Source organism: Coptis chinensis, chromosome 2 (assembly GCF_015680905.1).
Source record: "Coptis chinensis isolate HL-2020 chromosome 2, ASM1568090v1, whole genome shotgun sequence".
NCBI lineage: Eukaryota > Viridiplantae > Streptophyta > Magnoliopsida > Ranunculales > Ranunculaceae > Coptis > Coptis chinensis.
The window spans coordinates 95,386,626-95,405,161 of NC_141457.1; the positions used below are offsets into that span (position 1 = coordinate 95,386,626).

Genomic DNA, 18,536 nt, shown 5'->3' on the forward strand with positions numbered 1-18,536 from the left:
CTCTTTACTTTCCACTATTTTTGGAAAAGAAAATTTGACTAAACCAATTTAGAATTTCAAAAAACCAAAACTTTACATGTCAGAAACTAAAAAATAAATATTATAGGAAATGTTCTTATAAAAAGCTAATTTAAGAACCCTACTTACCAGGGTGAGGGAGAGAAGTAGCTATTAAGCTAGATTTGTTTAGTTGTTTGTTTTGTTTTGCTAGTGTAGAAAACTAGCATATGAATGAATGGTCATGATCTTATCAAATGGACAATGGAGTTTTGTTATATTATAAGTACATGATTTCACAAAAAATCGGAAATAATGTCAGAAATTTCGGATCGGCTACATTTCGGAACTTTTGGATCGGATTTGAGAGTTATATCCAAATCCAATTCGATTATTTTTCGAAATTTTTGAAAATCAAAAAATCAGTTATCGGATCTTGAAAAATAGACCCAAAGCCAGACCAATTTTGGGTCGGAATTCAGCAAAATCGGAAATTCGACAAAAAGAGACGCCCCTACCTAGTGTACATAGCCCAATTCATCAATCAATAATCACCTCTAGTTTGTAAGTTGTGTATCTCTAAACGAAAATCAACGATTCCTAGTTAGCCGCGTGTCACATAACCTAAATGGTCCAAAACAAATGAATGACTTTGCTAGCCTGGTACTCTTTCTTTCTCTTTTAGATCATTTGAACTTGTTTTATTTGCCCGGGTTAATTGATGGTAGGTTCGACGTTTTGAATTTTTTCCTCATGGTTAGTATGGTTAGTAGTACAAAATGTTTTTTTATCTGTTTTTTTTTTCACTTGTTTTTGTTTGTTTACTTTTGAATTCTCCTTTTCGGCAAGTAATTGTCCATGAGAGTCTTCTAATTAATTGATTGTTTGATCCCCATTTTCTCCTTGGGTTGTCTCTTGATCTTTTCTTTTTTTTTATTTAATTTGTTTTTGTTTTTGTTTAAAATGGATTTTATTGATATATAAACAAACTACATTGGAGAGGTGACAAGCGCGGTGCAAATTGCGCCACTAGTCATTTCTGAATAGCAAATCCTACTTGATTTCCTAAAAACAAACTCGTTATATTGAGCAAGCAACCATCACATTGACATCTATAACATTTTACAATCTTTTGATTAACTCGATAATTTTTATTATTATTATTTTTTGTTTTGTTTTAAATATTTGACCTCATGGTTTGTATGAGGTTTAAATGTTTAGGATTGAGATTTGGATTTCTTCACTACGAATACATATTTTTTAAGTTTCTTTGATCAAGTTTTAATAGGACCATTTTTTTTCAATAAATTTGCGTTCAACTTTTGTGCATTTAATCATTTGGACCTGGTGCCTTCTGAGTTCTGACCCCTTCTTACCCGGCTCTAAAACTGCGGAAGTGGTGGCCAACATCCGAATGAGGGTTGAATAAAAAAAAAAAGTATAATAACCTTTGGATAGTAGCAAGCCATCATTCTTTAGAGTTGGGTTCAGTGGCGTTTCAGCTAGTAGTTGAAACCCGCAATAGGAAGGGGTGAAGAAGCAGATAGTGTTAATACCGAAACCGAAGTATTAAAACCCAAGAACAAAGTATGTTGTCTGAAATTAAGTTTCCACGAGCTGCCATCTATTATAAGCAAAATCAAATTTGAAAACATTGAACGCATAAGTAGTGCAAAAAAAATTTCGAGATTCTTTTTGAATAACTTGTAGCAACGAACTCCCCTAACCATTCCACCAAGTAGTGATTACATGCACCTATTAACAAATAATAGGATGTGTGCACTTCACTTGCCTTTGGAGGATCACTCTTGATATCACTAATGTATAGCTTCCTATTACCACAAATCTCTACTACTTTAAAAATTTGAAGCCTCATCTACAATTTTGTGTTATGCAATAGTGATTTAATGTTTTTTTTATGTATCTCTTGGTCACTTTTATTATGATGTTTTTGCCCCTATAAAATATTTTGAACTCCAACATAGTAAATTATATATAAATAGAGCTTCTAGAGTGTGCAAGGTACACCAGAGCGCAAACTTCTGGTCCACGTTTTTTTTTTAAGTATTTTTTTTGGTAACCAGCTATGTAAGTTTGTAAGTTTAATGACATTTAGTTAAAATGGTGAAAATGTAATTTACAATGTAGATTTTACTTTAGATTAGATTTCGGTTTACATTTATATTAACCATTTCAACATAACAAAATTATTATCGGTCTTCCTCGTCCCCTAACTTCATTTAATACAACCATCGACCGTCGATCGCATTTGAATCACCCTCGGTAGTATATGTGGCTCAGAAGGCTGTGCACCACAACTATAGTGCAGCTGGCGCACCGTAGATTTTGGTATATAAAAATTGCAATTAAATTTAGGTTATGTCTGTAACTATTTTCTGCAGCCATTATATTACATCCAACATGTTTTTTTCTTTTTTTTTTTCTTTTTTTTTAAACTCCAACACAATAAACTATAGAAAAAATGGTAATTAAATTTCTTTCAGTTTGTAGTAAGCCACGTGGCATAAAAATAATTGGTCAAAACTAAAACCAATGAATGACGTGACTTTGCTGACGTGGCACTCATTTTTTATAACAAACAAAAGGAAAAAATTCTCCCTCTCATTCTAATTCTAAACCCAAAATTTAACTTTTAGAAATGAAGGGTCGTCTCAAAGTTAGTAATTTGAGCTCTCCTTGCCAACAAAGTATTGACAGTAATGACCTAAATTTTATTTTCTTTTAAAACTGCTAGTTCAGCATTCTCAAACTAGTGTCTGACTGTCTGCTAATAGCTTTTCTCTTAAATTCTCTCTAATAACTTTTTATGGGACCTGATAAAAAATGTTTCAAAGGCCAAATTCCTCAAATCTTGTGGCCAGTGCACTGTACTGTTGGAAACTCCCGTTGAGATTCGGAAGGCATCTGGGAGAGTAGAGGTTGTGCTACCTCATAATGAAGACTCAGCAACTACCAAGTTTCATTCATGGCTTCCAACCACATCAATCGAGAACCTACACTTGGAAGGACACCAAAATCAGTTTCTTGTTACCCCTGTTAAATTCAGTGATAACATTCAGTGATAACTCAGTGCATGAACATAGTTATAACAAACCCATTTTTTAAACAACATAAATTACATTATTTTAATTAAAAATAACTATTATATTATGAAGTCTAGCTTGTTTTAGAATTTGTTTGGCTTGTTGATTTTTCAAAATTGTTTTTACTTGAATTTGTTTGTTAAAATTTTTGTGGGTATTTTAGAATCATTTTTGGGCTTGAAAACATTGTTAAAATGTACTCACTCATATAGGTATGGACCTTGGGTGTTTTTAGACCCATTTGAGGCCCATAGGTTAATTTTAACAGACTTAAAACATTGAATAAACAATACCTGCGAATTTTCTCTCTTAAAAAAAAAAAAAAAAAAAAAAAAAAAAAAAAAACTTATTATTCAAAAACAAAACCCTAGCCTCCTTTGATTGAAAGAAATAAAAAGAAGGGGAAAAAGAATAAAAGGGGTTGGAGAAAAGGAAGCATTGATATTCTTTTGCAAACTCAATTTCAGGTGATTAAACATATTTTTATCAAATATATATCGTTTTTTTGTGATTTTTATATTGTTTGCTTCATTATCATTTTATAAAAGTTTCATATTTAATTATGAATGTTTGTTATTTGTTTTGAAATTTTCATTGTCGTTTGGAACGATGATATGTTTGCAGAATTCTGCACAAGTACTGACTTGTGACTTGAATTCGACTAATTATATGATGTAGCTAGTTTTTCGACAAAACTAAACAATTTTAGTTCTCTGAATCATCTTTCATTTCCAAATGGCCTTGACTAATTCCAGTTTATATTCTATTTGATGTGAATTTTACAAGAAAGTGCGTTAGAAAATTAAATAGCAGAATTTAAGTTGTTGGGTATGTCCCATCACATAGTTTAGGGTACATACTAAACGAATTAGTGTTTAGGAATTTTTGTATTGAAATGGATTTTCTGTCTAATTTTCATAATGGTATAAATGATTCAAAACTTTGATTATATGAATTTTCTAGAATTTTTAGAATGGACAAAGGTTAAACCGTCCTAACCAATTTAATTTCTCATACATAGAACAATATACGTAACTTATTAGTGTAGGTCTTAGTTGTACAAGAAAAAATGTAATGATCATGCAATTTGTATCGTATTAATATTTCAAATAAATGTGTATTGATTGGAGGAGTAATTATTTTATTTGTCTAAAGAGTTCTATTATATGTATTGGAATAAGAGTTGCATGCATAATTGTTTGATGAATATTGTATGTATATAGCGTATATTGGTAGCTAAAGATTTGGCGTGGTATTATGCAATAATATATATTAGCACTGATGGACTTTGACTTTGAATATGTGGCTGATAAGAACTACGAAGGCTTGATTCCAATCTTGAAAGATTTGGATACGTAGGTGAACATCTTTGAGCAAAAGTGCAGCCATTACACTATACTATATTATATATTAGTTATTAGTTATTGTGATAACTATATATGAATAATGTTAGTACTTAATTGTGTATGTGATTGTGGTTGTTTAAAATGTATTCACAAGACATTTAACTAATGTATTATTCCTGATTGAACATTTTGATATCTATGATTAAGATAATTGATAATGAGGTGAGTTGATTAGTTATTGTATTTGGAATCTTTAGTAATGCATTATTGTTTGAGACAATGTTTGTTTTGTAATGAAAATATTATAATAAATGAGAACTCATGAGTGTTAAAATCCGGTGTAAAAGTGTCCGGTGAAAATTTAATGTGTCGCCCACATCTTTAGATCTCTCCACGCCTCTTTGATAAAAAGAAATGTTTATGACTAATGATGTCATGTGAAAAGCCGCCTTAGAGAGGAACTAAGGCATTCGCCTTGCGGGTGGGTTGTATTCCTTGAGTGTATGGGAATGTAGGTCTGGATTCCTTGAATGTGGCGGGAATGACCTAAGATATTCATTGAATGTGCCATGAATGACCTGTTAGTGTTATGATGTGTATTCCTTGAATGTGGCGGGAATGACCCAAGGTATTCATTGAATGTGCCATGAATGACTTGTTAGTGTTATGATAGGTATTCATTGAATGTGCTATGAATGACCTATTAGTGTTATGATGGGTATTCCTTCAATATGGCGGGAATGACCCAAGGTATTCATTGAATGTGTCATGAATCTGTTAGTGTTATGATAGGTATTCCTTCAATGTGGCGGGAATTACCCAAGGTATTCATTAAATGTGCCATGAATGACCTGATATTTTGTTATGCCCAAAAGAGGTTTTGTGTATGTGTATGGAAATCCCATAGATGGTTGTGACTCACAAGTTACAAGTTTACAAGATGAAAATATGTTTCCTTGAGGCGATATCCCCGCTTGGGACATATGTCTTGTAGTGGTACTCGGTATGAGTGAGGCATACAGATATGTGTGATTTGGCAAATGTGTGAAGTGCAAATCGTGGAGTAGGAACTAAATGTTGGGCTGTGTCTTTTAATAAATAAGTCAACGAGATAATTAATAAGCAAAGTAAAAATATTGATTTTACGTATGACTGAGTTATTGCATATGAATACTTATGTATTATGATGTACATGATTTCTTACAATAAGTATATACGTGGTTGGTGTGAGTTGATACTCACGAGGGATGGATGTACTCCCTAGTTGTGATATTTTTCTCGTTCTCATAAGTAGACAAGTGGTTAATTAGTAAAATATTGATTTTAAGTATGATGGAGTTATTGCATATGAATATTTATGTATTATGATGCATGTGATTTCTTACACAAAATATATACGTGGGTTGTGTGAGTTGATACTTACGAGGGATGAATGTACTATCTGGTTGTGATTTCCTCGTTCTTATAAGTAGACGAGTGGATGCATATAATTTCTTATAAAGGAATGTACGTGTCACACCCCGAATTTCGACAGAATTTGGAAAAACATTATTTGTTCCCGACTCTTCGATCTTCGAGGTGTGACGCACTCTCAACTCCCAAAAACCCATAAACAGTTTAAATATGCGGATAATTAAAAACCAATAAAAATTTTAACTTAAACAAAAGTCATTTTCATTACAAAAATTCACAAATAAAATTAGGTTACAAATCTCTTTCCAATAACTATTTATTTAAAATTACAAATGAAAATACAAATAACATTGTCTCAACTGAAAATCTATACCACCTCAAGGGAAAACAAAACCTATCTTGAAATGCGACGCTAACGCAAACCACAAGCAGCAACCAACCTTCTTCAACACTAAACCTATCAAGACTTATCAACTATGTTTATTTAATGAACATACCCGATAAGCAAACATGCAAATCGGGTCAGCATTATAAAAATGCTGGTATGAGTAGCTCTCAAATACAACATATACTTATACATATATATACACAATCCATAAGGCAGTTAGTTCCTCCACCGAGGCGCCTTAACTTCCAACAACTAATACAACATCCTTAAGTACAACAATATAATTAAGGCAGGTAGTTCCTCCACTGAGGTGCCTTAACTTCCCACTAACCACACGACAAACTATACGCATAATAAATAAGGCATGTAGTTTCTCCATCGAGGCGCCTTAGGTTCGAACTAAACAAATAGCCAACCAAGCATATTATATACGTACCGCATTTCATGCTCAATTACAAAGTGGGTCGTCTCTGCCCAAGTAATTAGTTTTACCCACCCTTCTATAAAACCATATACAATCATCTATATAAAGATATATCATTAACCAACATATTACCATAATTATATTAATTAAGGCTTTCTTTGTGTGTCCCTAAAATCACGTCGTATCTATGTCTTACCTAGTTTATTCAAATGTCATACATTTATGACTCATAATAATTCCACTATATCACGTGCAGGTCAAATACCTTATTGCACTAAGCCATAATATTTAGAAATATCTCAATTATATCTCATAATCACTTTCTTTCTTTCATGTGCCAATATATTATTGCACTACGCCACACTCCCGTGGAAAATATCCACAAATACTCTACTACCTCCTAGTAGCATCTCACAGATAAAATAATGGAGCGTTTATACATTTATTTCTCCAAAACTATTGCATTTAATATATATATCCCAACATATTATATAATGTCACAATTGCTTTAAACGTATCGCATATATTTTTATAGCGTTTTAAGAATATTATATCTTCTAAAGTTTCTATCTCGTCACGTGTCAAAATATACACAATATCATCGTCAAATCTTTCCTAGATACTGACAACCAAATTTATACAAGCTTCGACAATATTTTATTACTAAATTTGTCCATATTCTTAAATATGTGAAAATCTGGAAAAAGTCAACATTCCACAGTCAACGGTCAACACTCAAAGTCAACGGTCAAAGTCAAACTGTCATTTCCATGTTCAACAAGTTCAGGGTCATAGCCATGGTTCATGGCTAAGGTCAAAGGTGCATGGTTCATGGGCTCATGGCTAAGGTCATGGTTATGGTCATGGTTCGGACCCACTAGCCAAGCCCAAACCCAAACCCAAACCTTATAACCCAAAAGTTTAAACGTTGAAAGACCCATTTGGATCTCTATTAAGTCCTATGGACTGGCCCCAAGCACTGAATGTGGTTAGCGTGATATGATGGATAGGGTGGTGTGACATGAATGTTAATATTAGCGATATATTATGCCAGATTATGTATACTCATGATGGTTGCAGTGAGAGTGAAATAAATGTAGATTTTTAAGGATTACGTTTGGGAAATCTAACTTTGTTTTGCAGGCGGGCAGGACTTATTAACTTTTTATGCAGAGACGAGACGTTGTCCTATCCTAACACATAAGCAGTTATAGATAAGATTTGAATTAAATTAATTTACGAGATAATGGGATTGAAATCTTACTTGGGAAGAAACTACATGCCGTTTTGAAAAATGGAACTATCTTGTCTTCCAAGTTGAAATAGTTGGTAATGTTATATTTATTTATTTGGAAGATGAAATGTAGTAGTGTATATTTTATTTTAGTCTTACTCATACCAGCAAATTCAATTTGCTGACCCATGTTTGTTTTGTTTTGCAACGTGTGTGTGTTCTTAGAAACATAGATGGTAGAATACAGTGGATGACAACGTTTGATTTGGATTCGCTTTTGGAGCCTTACTAGTTTAAGTTTTCTGAAGTGGAAAGTTTTGATTTGAAATAGATGTAATAGAGTTGGTTAGTATTTTTTTTTTTATTTGTGAATTAAGAGTTGTTCTTTTGGTTTTAATTTGATCTCATTTTTTTCTATATCGTGTTTAGTAATAGATTATTAGGATTTCATTTCATCTTGGGTTTTCAGAAGAAGATAGAATAGGGTGTGGATAATTCCCTATTTTTAATTTTTTAGAAATTTGATGGGTGACAATAATATTAGCTGGTTGATTTTCTTTTTCTCAACCTTTCCCAACAGCAGCACAACTAACTTTTTTTATTCATTAATTAGGGAGGAAATGGTAGGTTGTCAGTTGTCACTAGATGAGTCCGAATTTGTTGCACACTGATAAATCAGTGTGTTTGTTAACACTTTTTCTGATTGGTCCAGATATTAACTTCTTCCACCTCAGCATTTGAATCAAACAAAGAGACGAGATAATGAGACTCATGAGACGGGAAAAAAAAAAAAAAAAAAAAAAAAAAAAAAAAGGAAACAAAACTTTCTCCCTCCGTCACTTTCCATTCTTCAATTTTTCCCGCCTAATCCAATCGTCACCAACACTCATCCTCATTGCTAAGGTATCTCCACCCACCATTGCCAACTCTCATCAATTCATACTCTATGTTCACCTCCAAAACCGTTTTGTTTTAGTTTCCCCAACACTTTCCGCGATCATCGCGGCACTCCATATTTTTCATGAGACACATGTTTTTGGGTCAAATATATCATTGTCTTCATATTGCACCATATATTCTGAGCTAGAGAAGTCGAGTTTTTAACGATTTGTTTAAACAAAGTCTGATAAAAAAATTTAGTTCTTGATGAAATATATCATTGGTATTATAATTCCTAATGAACCGCCAAGTTGTGGTGATCAAATTCCACTCACAGCAGGTTAAGAAAATGAAAAAAATAATAAAGAAAAGAATTGCTGTTACAAGCTACTACAATATATATATTTTTTTATAATCATCGCTAATTCCCCTTTAATAAAAAGGTAAAGGAAATTTTAGTTACTAGCAGGCCAGGAAAAGAGGTTCACAAAATTAAGAGAAGGCACCCACGCTTCCTAATTTGAAGTTCTATACTTGTTTTCTTCCAATATCTCACATGTCTTCCAGTGTTTTTTAATTCCAAGTTAAGCTACCAAAATACTGAGGTTACAAGTAGAGTGGAATTAAAACCCATGAAGTAGTATTCCACTGACCATGATAACTCACAAAGACTGCGTGAAACACATATCTGGCAGACCTCAAAAACTATCGAAAGTAACAAAGAAGGTACTGCTATTGAAAATTTTCAAGCAAAGATAAACACCCAACACACTTGTTCATCATACTTGAGGCCCTCAAGCACAAACGTTGCTTTTGTAGAAATTCAGAAGGAGAGAATTTCCAACTAAAAACTCCCAAAGATTGAGTGCTTCCCTTGCAAACACATATCTAGCTATGATAATATATGGATCGAGAAAAATCTATAACAATATTAATATTTCAATCCTCAGCCATTTTATTGATATGGCTATAGAACTCGAGCTCCAAAAACAACCCAAAAAGAAAATAAAACAGCTCATAAAGCTATCAACCATCGCTAACTTCAAGTCGGAATAAATACTATTATGAAAACCTAAATCCTTAAACAAAAGAATGCCTCAAAGATTGCGGCAGACCTTTGCCGTTCAATTTGAAAAACAACATGCTGGATTGCAGAGTAGATAATGGAATGTAAATACAAAAACAATATTCCCCATCAATGTCTACACGACAATAATTATATTTTTTTCACCAAAAACAAAATTCACAAAAGTTTACAACTTAACCAACAAATACTAGCAGCACTATCTTCAAAAAATGCAAATTCCCAAAAACTTTCTTTGTGCCCCATATAATTTTTTTACCCAGCCATTTACAAAACACTCTTTATATAAACCATGTACCAACGTATTGTACCATCTATGGTATCGATGAATCTAGAAAAGACAATCGTCGAGCCGGTCGTTGAGCTTCACAAGAATCGCGGGAAATACTTGCCTACAAAAACATTTGAAGCATAACTTAGTCATTGAGATGGAGAAGCTAGCCAACAAAATATAAAGATGTAATGTATTTGCTATTTTGGATACCTGTTGAGATGTGGAATAATCACTAGGAAATAGTAGCATAGAATGGCAGACATCATTCGGTGGGAAAAGGCCAAGAAATGGAGGTACTTGATTTGGGTTGTGTTCATATGAAGGTTGATGTACCAGTACTTGTCGATACATGTCTAATGTTGTGCCCATGTTATTTGAAATTTGGCTATGTGATTGTTGGTGAATCTGCCCAAGTCCCAATCTAAATGGATCCTACACAACACATATGTCAGAATTCATAATCATCTTCTATATATTGATATACTACAATGGACATAAAAAATACTTACCACCTGCGCAACTTGATAAGCATTTGATGTTTCTCCGATATTCCATCTATTAAAGTTATATTGTTGTTCATGTGCCTCCCATACAAAAAGAAATGACTTACATGATATATCATATATCTTAAGATCTTGAGCAATTCAATACTTTAAAACTAAGAATAAAGCAATACATACTATAGTTGGGTTAGTTGTGTTATCCACATTTAATTCCCCTTCTATGTCTTCTGTAATAGGTATCTCCTGTGTCTCTTGGTTACCTATATGATACACTCACAAGTTACAAATAGATAATTAAAATATCATTGATATGTCAGCACAAACCCTTTGGTTTAGATGAAGTTCTCCTTCTGGATGGTTTAGTCTCGAGCGGACCTTTTGCTCTTTTAGATGGGCCACGACTTGGTTTTCTTTTTGGGTCTCGAATTGTGCATCCTCATTCATGTCGGGTAAAGAAACTCCATGTGTATCAGGTGTGTTCTTTTGAGATCCTTGTCCTTGGTTCACATCTTTAATGGCTAATGCATCCAGTTTTGCCTCGACTTGTAGTAACTCTGACTTAGCAACTAAGCACAAATCACTCGACGTCGCACCCTTTGCAATAATTCTTTGCAAAATATGTGACAACTCACTATATCGAAAGCGACTTCGGATCAATGTCCCTTAGGATCGCTTCTCCATACGAGTCAAAAACAACTTCATCAATGACATTCTTTGTCCATCTTTTCAGATAATACTTGGAGAGCAAACTACAAAAATTCAAGTCACGAAACAATTTCAAAGCATAGGAGCAAAGTATTCCTTGAAACCCGAACTTTCTACATGTACAAAACACCTGACTTTTCTTGATTGATTATATGTAAAGAGTACGACTCCTTCTCTGACTTCCTATTTCCTCCACTCTATATTTACAAACATCTCCGTCAGTTTCAACCAATTCCATTCGAAGATCAAGAGTTTTTTTGTAGTCTTCTTGAAATATATAAAATATTTTTCTTGTATAAACTTCGGAGGCTTCACGTTCCACAGACCAATTAGACCACAAGCTAGGTGCAGTTTGTCGTGCCCTATAGTCCTCTTCCTTTTCAGATTCACGACGAGTAGCCATAGCCTTGGCATATTGATCTACAAACTCCCGAAGAATCATCTTACTTCCAAAGAATGCTTTCAAAAACTTGTTTATACTTTCACTCCTTTGTGTCATGGTTACACCTGCACAAAAATGGATACGAGCATACACTTGAGCCCATTTTTCGCGTGACTTGTATACCCTTACAACCACTTATTATCTTCCAAGTTAAAATCTTTGAGAAAATCAGCCCAAGTCTCTTGAAATTCTTCAATCGTTTCTCCTTCATATATGCATTCTCTGAAACGGCGATTAAATTCATAATTGCACTTGCGAAATATGTGATTCAAGTTTGTTAATGCATTATTGTAAATGTGCCAAAGACATAGTCCATGATAAACACCAGGAAAACATCACTGATAGCATTCGAAATCGCCATAGCTTGATCTAAAAAATGGCTTCAGGTTTTTTTTCCTCCCATAGCATTCAAGAAAGTAGTGAACAACCATATAAAAGACTCAGTTGTTTCTCTCTCTATCAAACCACATCCGAAGATAGTTGTTTGCCCATGATTGTTGACACCAACAAACGGTGCGCAAAGCATGTTGTAGTCATTTGTTCTAAATGTTGTATCAAAACTCATTACATCACCAAACAACGCATAGTCACGCCTTGACAATCCATCATAGAAAAAGACCCGACAAATTTCATTATCATCATTGGTTCGAATAGAATAATAAAAATGCTTGTTCTCCTCTTTTTTTGCTCTAAAATAATCAAGTAGAGATAGTGCATCACCTCTTTTACGAATTTCTGCATGTTGTCTTTGAAAGAAGTTATTGAGATCAGTTCTTGTGAAATTAAGATATTCAGCTCCTCCGGCTTCTTCACTGAAATATTTGAATATATCTGATTGTCGAATTCCTGAAGAATACATTTTACTAAAAAAGTCTGCTTGTGAAAACATAACACTTCTCTGTGACCTCATCAAATGTGCACTTTTAGCTGCGACAACTTCATGAGTGTGTTCTGCAATAAACTTGACCAACTCATATTTCCCCTTTTTGTTAAGCTTAACAACAAATTCTGCTTTACAATTAAATCGTCTTTCATCTCTCTTTTTTATTGGAGTTTTGATCTTAGTATAAGTACCTTCACAAGAACAACATAACGTATATCTCAGTATCTTCTTTCGATCAGTTGCGCTTTTATTTGTTCTCCGTTTTCTAACTCTAAATCCAACAACTCTTGCGTAGTGATTATAGTAATTGTACGCCTCTTCTGTAGTGTTAAACTCCATACCAACTTTGGGATCTTCATCAGCCAAGATGCTACTTTCTAAGTTATACTCATCATGCTCTGCCATATCATCATCAGACCCCAACTGTGTTCTGTCGAAAGCCTCCAGACTATCATCATCAAAATCAAGGGAATCTAGGACCTGGAAATCTTCATCATCCATCTACAAAAGAAAGGTAGTATATCAATATCAAATATATTTATTTCATTTATATTGACATTGAACAAGTTTAAACAAGAAAATATTTATTAAAAATAAAATCTGTAATGTTGAGCAAAAAAAACAAAGTTAACAATAATGATCACTTCAAGAAACTAGCTTGAAAAAAATTAAAAGGTGATGTTTTAGTAGGAGAAAATTAAAGTAGTGATCCATTAATTAATGTGGACAATAGTTTTGGAGGTGAATATGGAATGTGAATTGATGAGAGTTGGGAATGGTGAGTGGAGATACTTTTAGCGATGAGAATGAGTATTGGTGACGATTAGATTATGCTGAAACATAAATTGAATAATGGAAAGTGACGATACAGAGAATGGAGGGAGAAAGCTTTTGTTTCTTTGTTTTTCATTTTCTCCTCTCATGAGTTGTGAGAAACTTTATCTCGTATCTTTGTTTGATTTTAAGTCAAATGCTGAGGTGGAAGAAATTAAGATGTGGACCAATAAGAAAAAGTGTTAACAAGCACCCTGATTTATCAGTGTGCAACAAATTCGGACTCTCACGAGAAAGAGGTGCTTCAATCCAACATGTCCAAATGATAACTGTTTGGTGTGTATTGCTTTCTCTTTTCTCTTAACAAAAAGAAAAACAACTTCATTAATTATTAGGCCATCAGCCATCTTAAACAGTTTATTATCATCTTTTATTCAGGGTTGGTAGCATAGCTTGAACACGGTGTCTATGCATCTGACCTTTGGTTGTTTTTCTCTCTTATGTCAGCACTTCTCATAGTTTTAATTCAAGGGAGCAGAATCTAGCAGTGAATAACTCTTTGACATCTCCTGGAAACACGGGGGGTGAGAGTCCTGATACAGATAAGAAGACCATAGTACAAAATATCAGGATATAGGTATTTATCGATATTCAATTTCTGGATATGCATCGTGGATATATCCTCCTCTTTGGGGATATTTGACATTGTTCCACATTCAAATATCATGGATATATTCAAAATATCGACAAATATCGTGGATATTGTGGATATTTTTTGATATATCATGATACATTATTTATATTTATTTGAAATATAATGGTAAATATTAAATAAAATTGTTATATACATAAAATATCACAAAATATCACAAAATATCCTCAAATATCACAAATATCATTGAAATATTACCGATATTTGCAGTCGTATATATCTCTGTACATATCGTGATATTTATATATTTTTCTCTGAAATCTGGATAGATATCCCCAAATATCGCGATATATCGGGATATTTTGTACTATGAAGAAGACTACCAATTACTTGAGTGATAATGACTCGTTATTCTTAACTCCAGAGATTCCTGCTGTTACTAACCAGTTCAAGAATAAGTCCATACGCTTTGAATGTGAGCCTAACACAGTGTATTCTAGTTACCTTCACAATCCAATGTCCGCAGTGACTTGGATGTTATGGCTAATTACTTTTGTGTTAGATTTCTAGTTACCTTCACAATCCAATGTCCGCAGTGACTTGGATGTTGCTTTCTTGTTAATAATCTATTATCGAGACTTTTAGGTACAGGATGGAAGGAGAGAACATTAGAATAGTCAAAGCAGAAATTGCTCAGAATTTTTGTGGTAGCTAGGTGGATTGTACAGGCTTCAACTTGATTGAACATACTAAAAACACCAATGCAAAAACAGTCAGTTAAGATATCAGCAGGCAAGCTGAAGGGTATAAACTATGTTCATGCTTCCCTCCATGCAACTTGTGACTCTCATCCCTTCTTAGTCAACCCATATAATACATTATGTTGCCTTTCCTTTTAATTGGGTAAAATGTTCAAGCCAAATGGACATAATTAATGGTTTACATTTTTTTTGTTTGTTTGTAGGAGGATTAGCTGCGAGCCCATCGAGTTTGTTGAGAATGAGAAAAGTTAAGTGACACTGCTGTGTCTCTGTTGGGGATTATACCAATACCAATCGATTCCCCCACTACACAGATAAGTTGTATTTGAACACACTTCAACTCCAAACAAATTCTAAATATCACAAACTACCTATACTAACATGCCCAACTCGCTGAACAATTATCAACAACAAATAATAATGTAAAGCAGTAAAGGCAAACCACAAAACAAAGATTTACCGTGGTTCGGCCAATGATGCCTACTTCCACAAGAGCCAGTTCTTTATAAAGTGGGAAGGAAGATTACAATCTCTCCTTTCAGTCTCTCACCTTACTAGATCACTCTTATCTCTTTACAGGGTTGTATCTCTGTAAAGGTTATCTCTCAATCTTGATAGCTTTCAAGATTGGGTTTCTCACTCTTTGTTTTTGTCTGGTTCTTAGTCTTAGGTTTTCCAAAACCTTGATTTTGGTTTTATATCCAAAAACCAAATTTCACGATTCTTGTAGAAGCCCCAAAAAAAGACACGATGCTGGCGCCCTTTGGCGAGCTGGTCAGCCTCATATGAGCTGGTCGCTTAACATACTTGGAACCTAAGCGCAGTCGCGGGGCGGCTCACGGGGCAAAGGGCCAACTAAACGCGCCTAGGGCCCCCGAGTCAAAGCCCAATAATAAAGCCCCCATTCAGTGTTTGGGTCCGGGGTTTATCTACTATATATCAAATGATCTAGATACAAAAATACTCACAGATAGAGAAATTAGAATAGCAACCAACTACACTAAATAATTTTGGATGCTTATTAGGCATTTAAAATATTTTTGTAGCATAAACAATAGGTTATTTAGTCCCTTTTTAAGAATTTGCCTTGGCCCCCACAATCTCAGAGCCGGCCTTGCGCGGGTGCGCCCCCTTTGAGCGCGGGTCGCGCTCTGAACACTGGAATGATTTCACAAAGATGAGCGCCAGGTGCCTCCTCCTCGGCCTTGGCCCGACAAATCCTCGCAGAATCAGCTCCGTTTCTCTCCTCATGTGAGGGATAACTCCAACAGTCTCGATTGCATGTGTCAAAACATCCTAAATCAGTGATTTCCTACTGATGTATGGCACTGATTTCAAACATTTTCACGAGGCATGTAGAAGTTTATATACTAAATACCGTATTATGTTGAGAAGGAAAACTCTTGTGCTGTTATGTTTTATCACTTTTATGTATATCCTACTTGGTAAAACAGACCCCAGGAAAGTGTTCTGGTTAATTTCAAGCACTCCTTTGAGCTTTAGATTAGATTATTTGAACTAGGAGAGAATTGTCTCATAAACTGCTCTCCATCACTCAAGGACTCCCGTTAATTTTCTTAAGCACTTGGAAGAAAAGTGCCCACTAAAGTGCATCTATCAAACTTGTTTTTGCAATGTGAGACGCATAGGAGACAAGTCTCTGTTTAGCATTTAGGAGCAAAATAAAATTAAAATCTTCAGTCTACTGTAGAAGGCTCAAGTTCTCCAATCCTCAAAAGTTAGAAGAGTTGAAGAATTCATATACCATAACAAAGAAACAATGCTTTTGACATTCACTACACGGTTCTAAGCCTATGCAAATTGCATGCGAATCAATTAGTTTTTACGTGATACTATGAATCTACAATGTTTCTTTCATGGAATTTAATTATCAAAAGGAAACAGTACTGCCCATCGAACCAAAACTACATAGGAACTAGAACACAGATTCAGTAAGATTGTTTAACTAACATCTTTCCTAAAATCCGATACACTCACAGTGACACACTCACACAGCAGCCTATCTTTGGGTCTGATTAAGCTTTTACCCTGAGTCCTTAGAAATCAAATTTCATGTCCATAGCAATACAAAGGCCAAAACCAACAGCATAAGCCTCAAACCCAAGCCTGCATATTTCTTCCTGATCTGGACAGTCCCCACACTCTAACATCGTCCACAATAGGCCCACACAGGGAGCTCTTGTCATCAGTTCGCGTTAAGTAGTGAATATTCTTAGCTTGATCCCCTGCAAAGGCCATGATTGCTAGTGGCTGCTGGCATTTGCCACCTGCATGTCCTAAAGAGAATATCAGATTGTATTGTTGCTGTGGTTTGGTGTCCACCATCTGTGAGATGATACCCTCTTTCCCGGAAAGCAGCTCGATTGCACGTTACCCTTGAGGAACAGAGAAGTGATAGGAATCAATGTGGCGAACAGCTCTATTAGATTCGACAATCCAACCAGGCAGTGATGATATATCTTCGTCGAGGTTAGTGGGAAGCAAAACACCAAGTGAATAATTTCTGAACATCCATGGTCCTTCTTCGAAATCGCCATTGAGGACAACATTGTCTGCAAATCTCAAATTATAATTTGGTCTGAACCTTGTACATTTTATACAGTAGGAGTACTCAGTCTACATGTGCCTTGCTTCTAGCTAAATTGGAGCCCCATAGTCAGTATCATGTCTCGATCAATATTACTTCGGAAAAGTAAATTTAGATTTCCTATGCAGTTGATTAGAGCTTAGATGAATAAGTCATTATAACGTTCCGTGAGGTTTTGACGCAAATTTGCCAAACCAATAATTACGTCAAGTTCAAGCTGTCATTTTTAGGGAGAATGGTCTCTATGTGATGAAAATCAGCATGCCAAGAATTAAAGTTATTGCAAAATTCTAACCTCGTCAAATAGAAGTCATAGCCTGGAAGAATCCGAAAGTTTTTGGATCGCCAAATTTATTTCGGAAGATTCTTCAACCACTTTTGACCAGATAATAAATTTCACAACATTTTGATTCAACAGAGGATGATCTTCTTGATACACAGATAATCATTGTAATTAAAGCCCAAATGAAATCCTCATCCGTAGAAGTAGTAGTGTGTATCTTTAGGTTTCTTCAGGAGTAAAGAGCTTCTTGATGGCAATGTCGTCAAAGATAGGTCCACATGTTGGATCGTCTTCCATTCCTGGATTCCGAAACAGTACATGACCACTATCCGATTCAGCCTGAAAGGCCCATGCGTGTGTATCCCAGTCCTGTATACCATAAGAGACTCCAACTGTGCACACGTCCTTGCAGCACTAAATGTGATGGAGTACAGTGAACCCTTCTCAAGCTTAAGCTCTTGGCTTATCTCTGTATCGTTGCCAAGACGCACTGCACGTACTTGAGGTACTATAAGGATCATCCCTCCTTGCCTCTGTCCGGATTAGACCATCTTGACTGTTCCATTTAATTTCCAATCAGAGATAGAAACAGGAGTACAGGACCATCCCTCACTCCTCCGTCTGTTGGAGCCATTTCAAGGGGGAAGATTTATAGATCAAATTAGCCAAGTGCTCTACAAAAATACTAGCATACGTGTACATCATAAAGCCCAGCAGAAATTGCTGACCTGAAAGAATTACATTTTAATGACATTTATACTCCTTTTAAATACCAGAATTTA

At 34.8% G+C, this 18,536-nt stretch overlaps 1 protein-coding gene and 1 pseudogene across 1 annotated transcript; both read right to left on the minus strand.

Moving 5' to 3' along the window:
- Nucleotides 1-12,175: 12,175 nt before the first annotated feature.
- LOC147519247 (protein FAR1-RELATED SEQUENCE 5-like) lies at nucleotides 12,176-13,177 on the minus strand. Its single transcript, XM_086594092.1, has one exon. It carries the CDS (start codon nucleotides 13,175-13,177, stop codon nucleotides 12,176-12,178), a length of 1,002 nt encoding a protein of 333 aa, XP_086450218.1.
- A 3,542-nt stretch (nucleotides 13,178-16,719) lies between these two features.
- LOC147519248 (protein BIIDXI pseudogene) lies at nucleotides 16,720-18,275 on the minus strand (annotated as a pseudogene).
- Between the last annotated feature and the right edge of the window lie 261 nt (nucleotides 18,276-18,536).

What these genes read in the sequence shown, in the direction of transcription:
- LOC147519247 (XM_086594092.1), bottom strand. Translation starts at nt 13,177, where the DNA reads ATGGATGATGAAGATTTCCAGGTCCTAGATTCCCTTGATTTTGATGAT.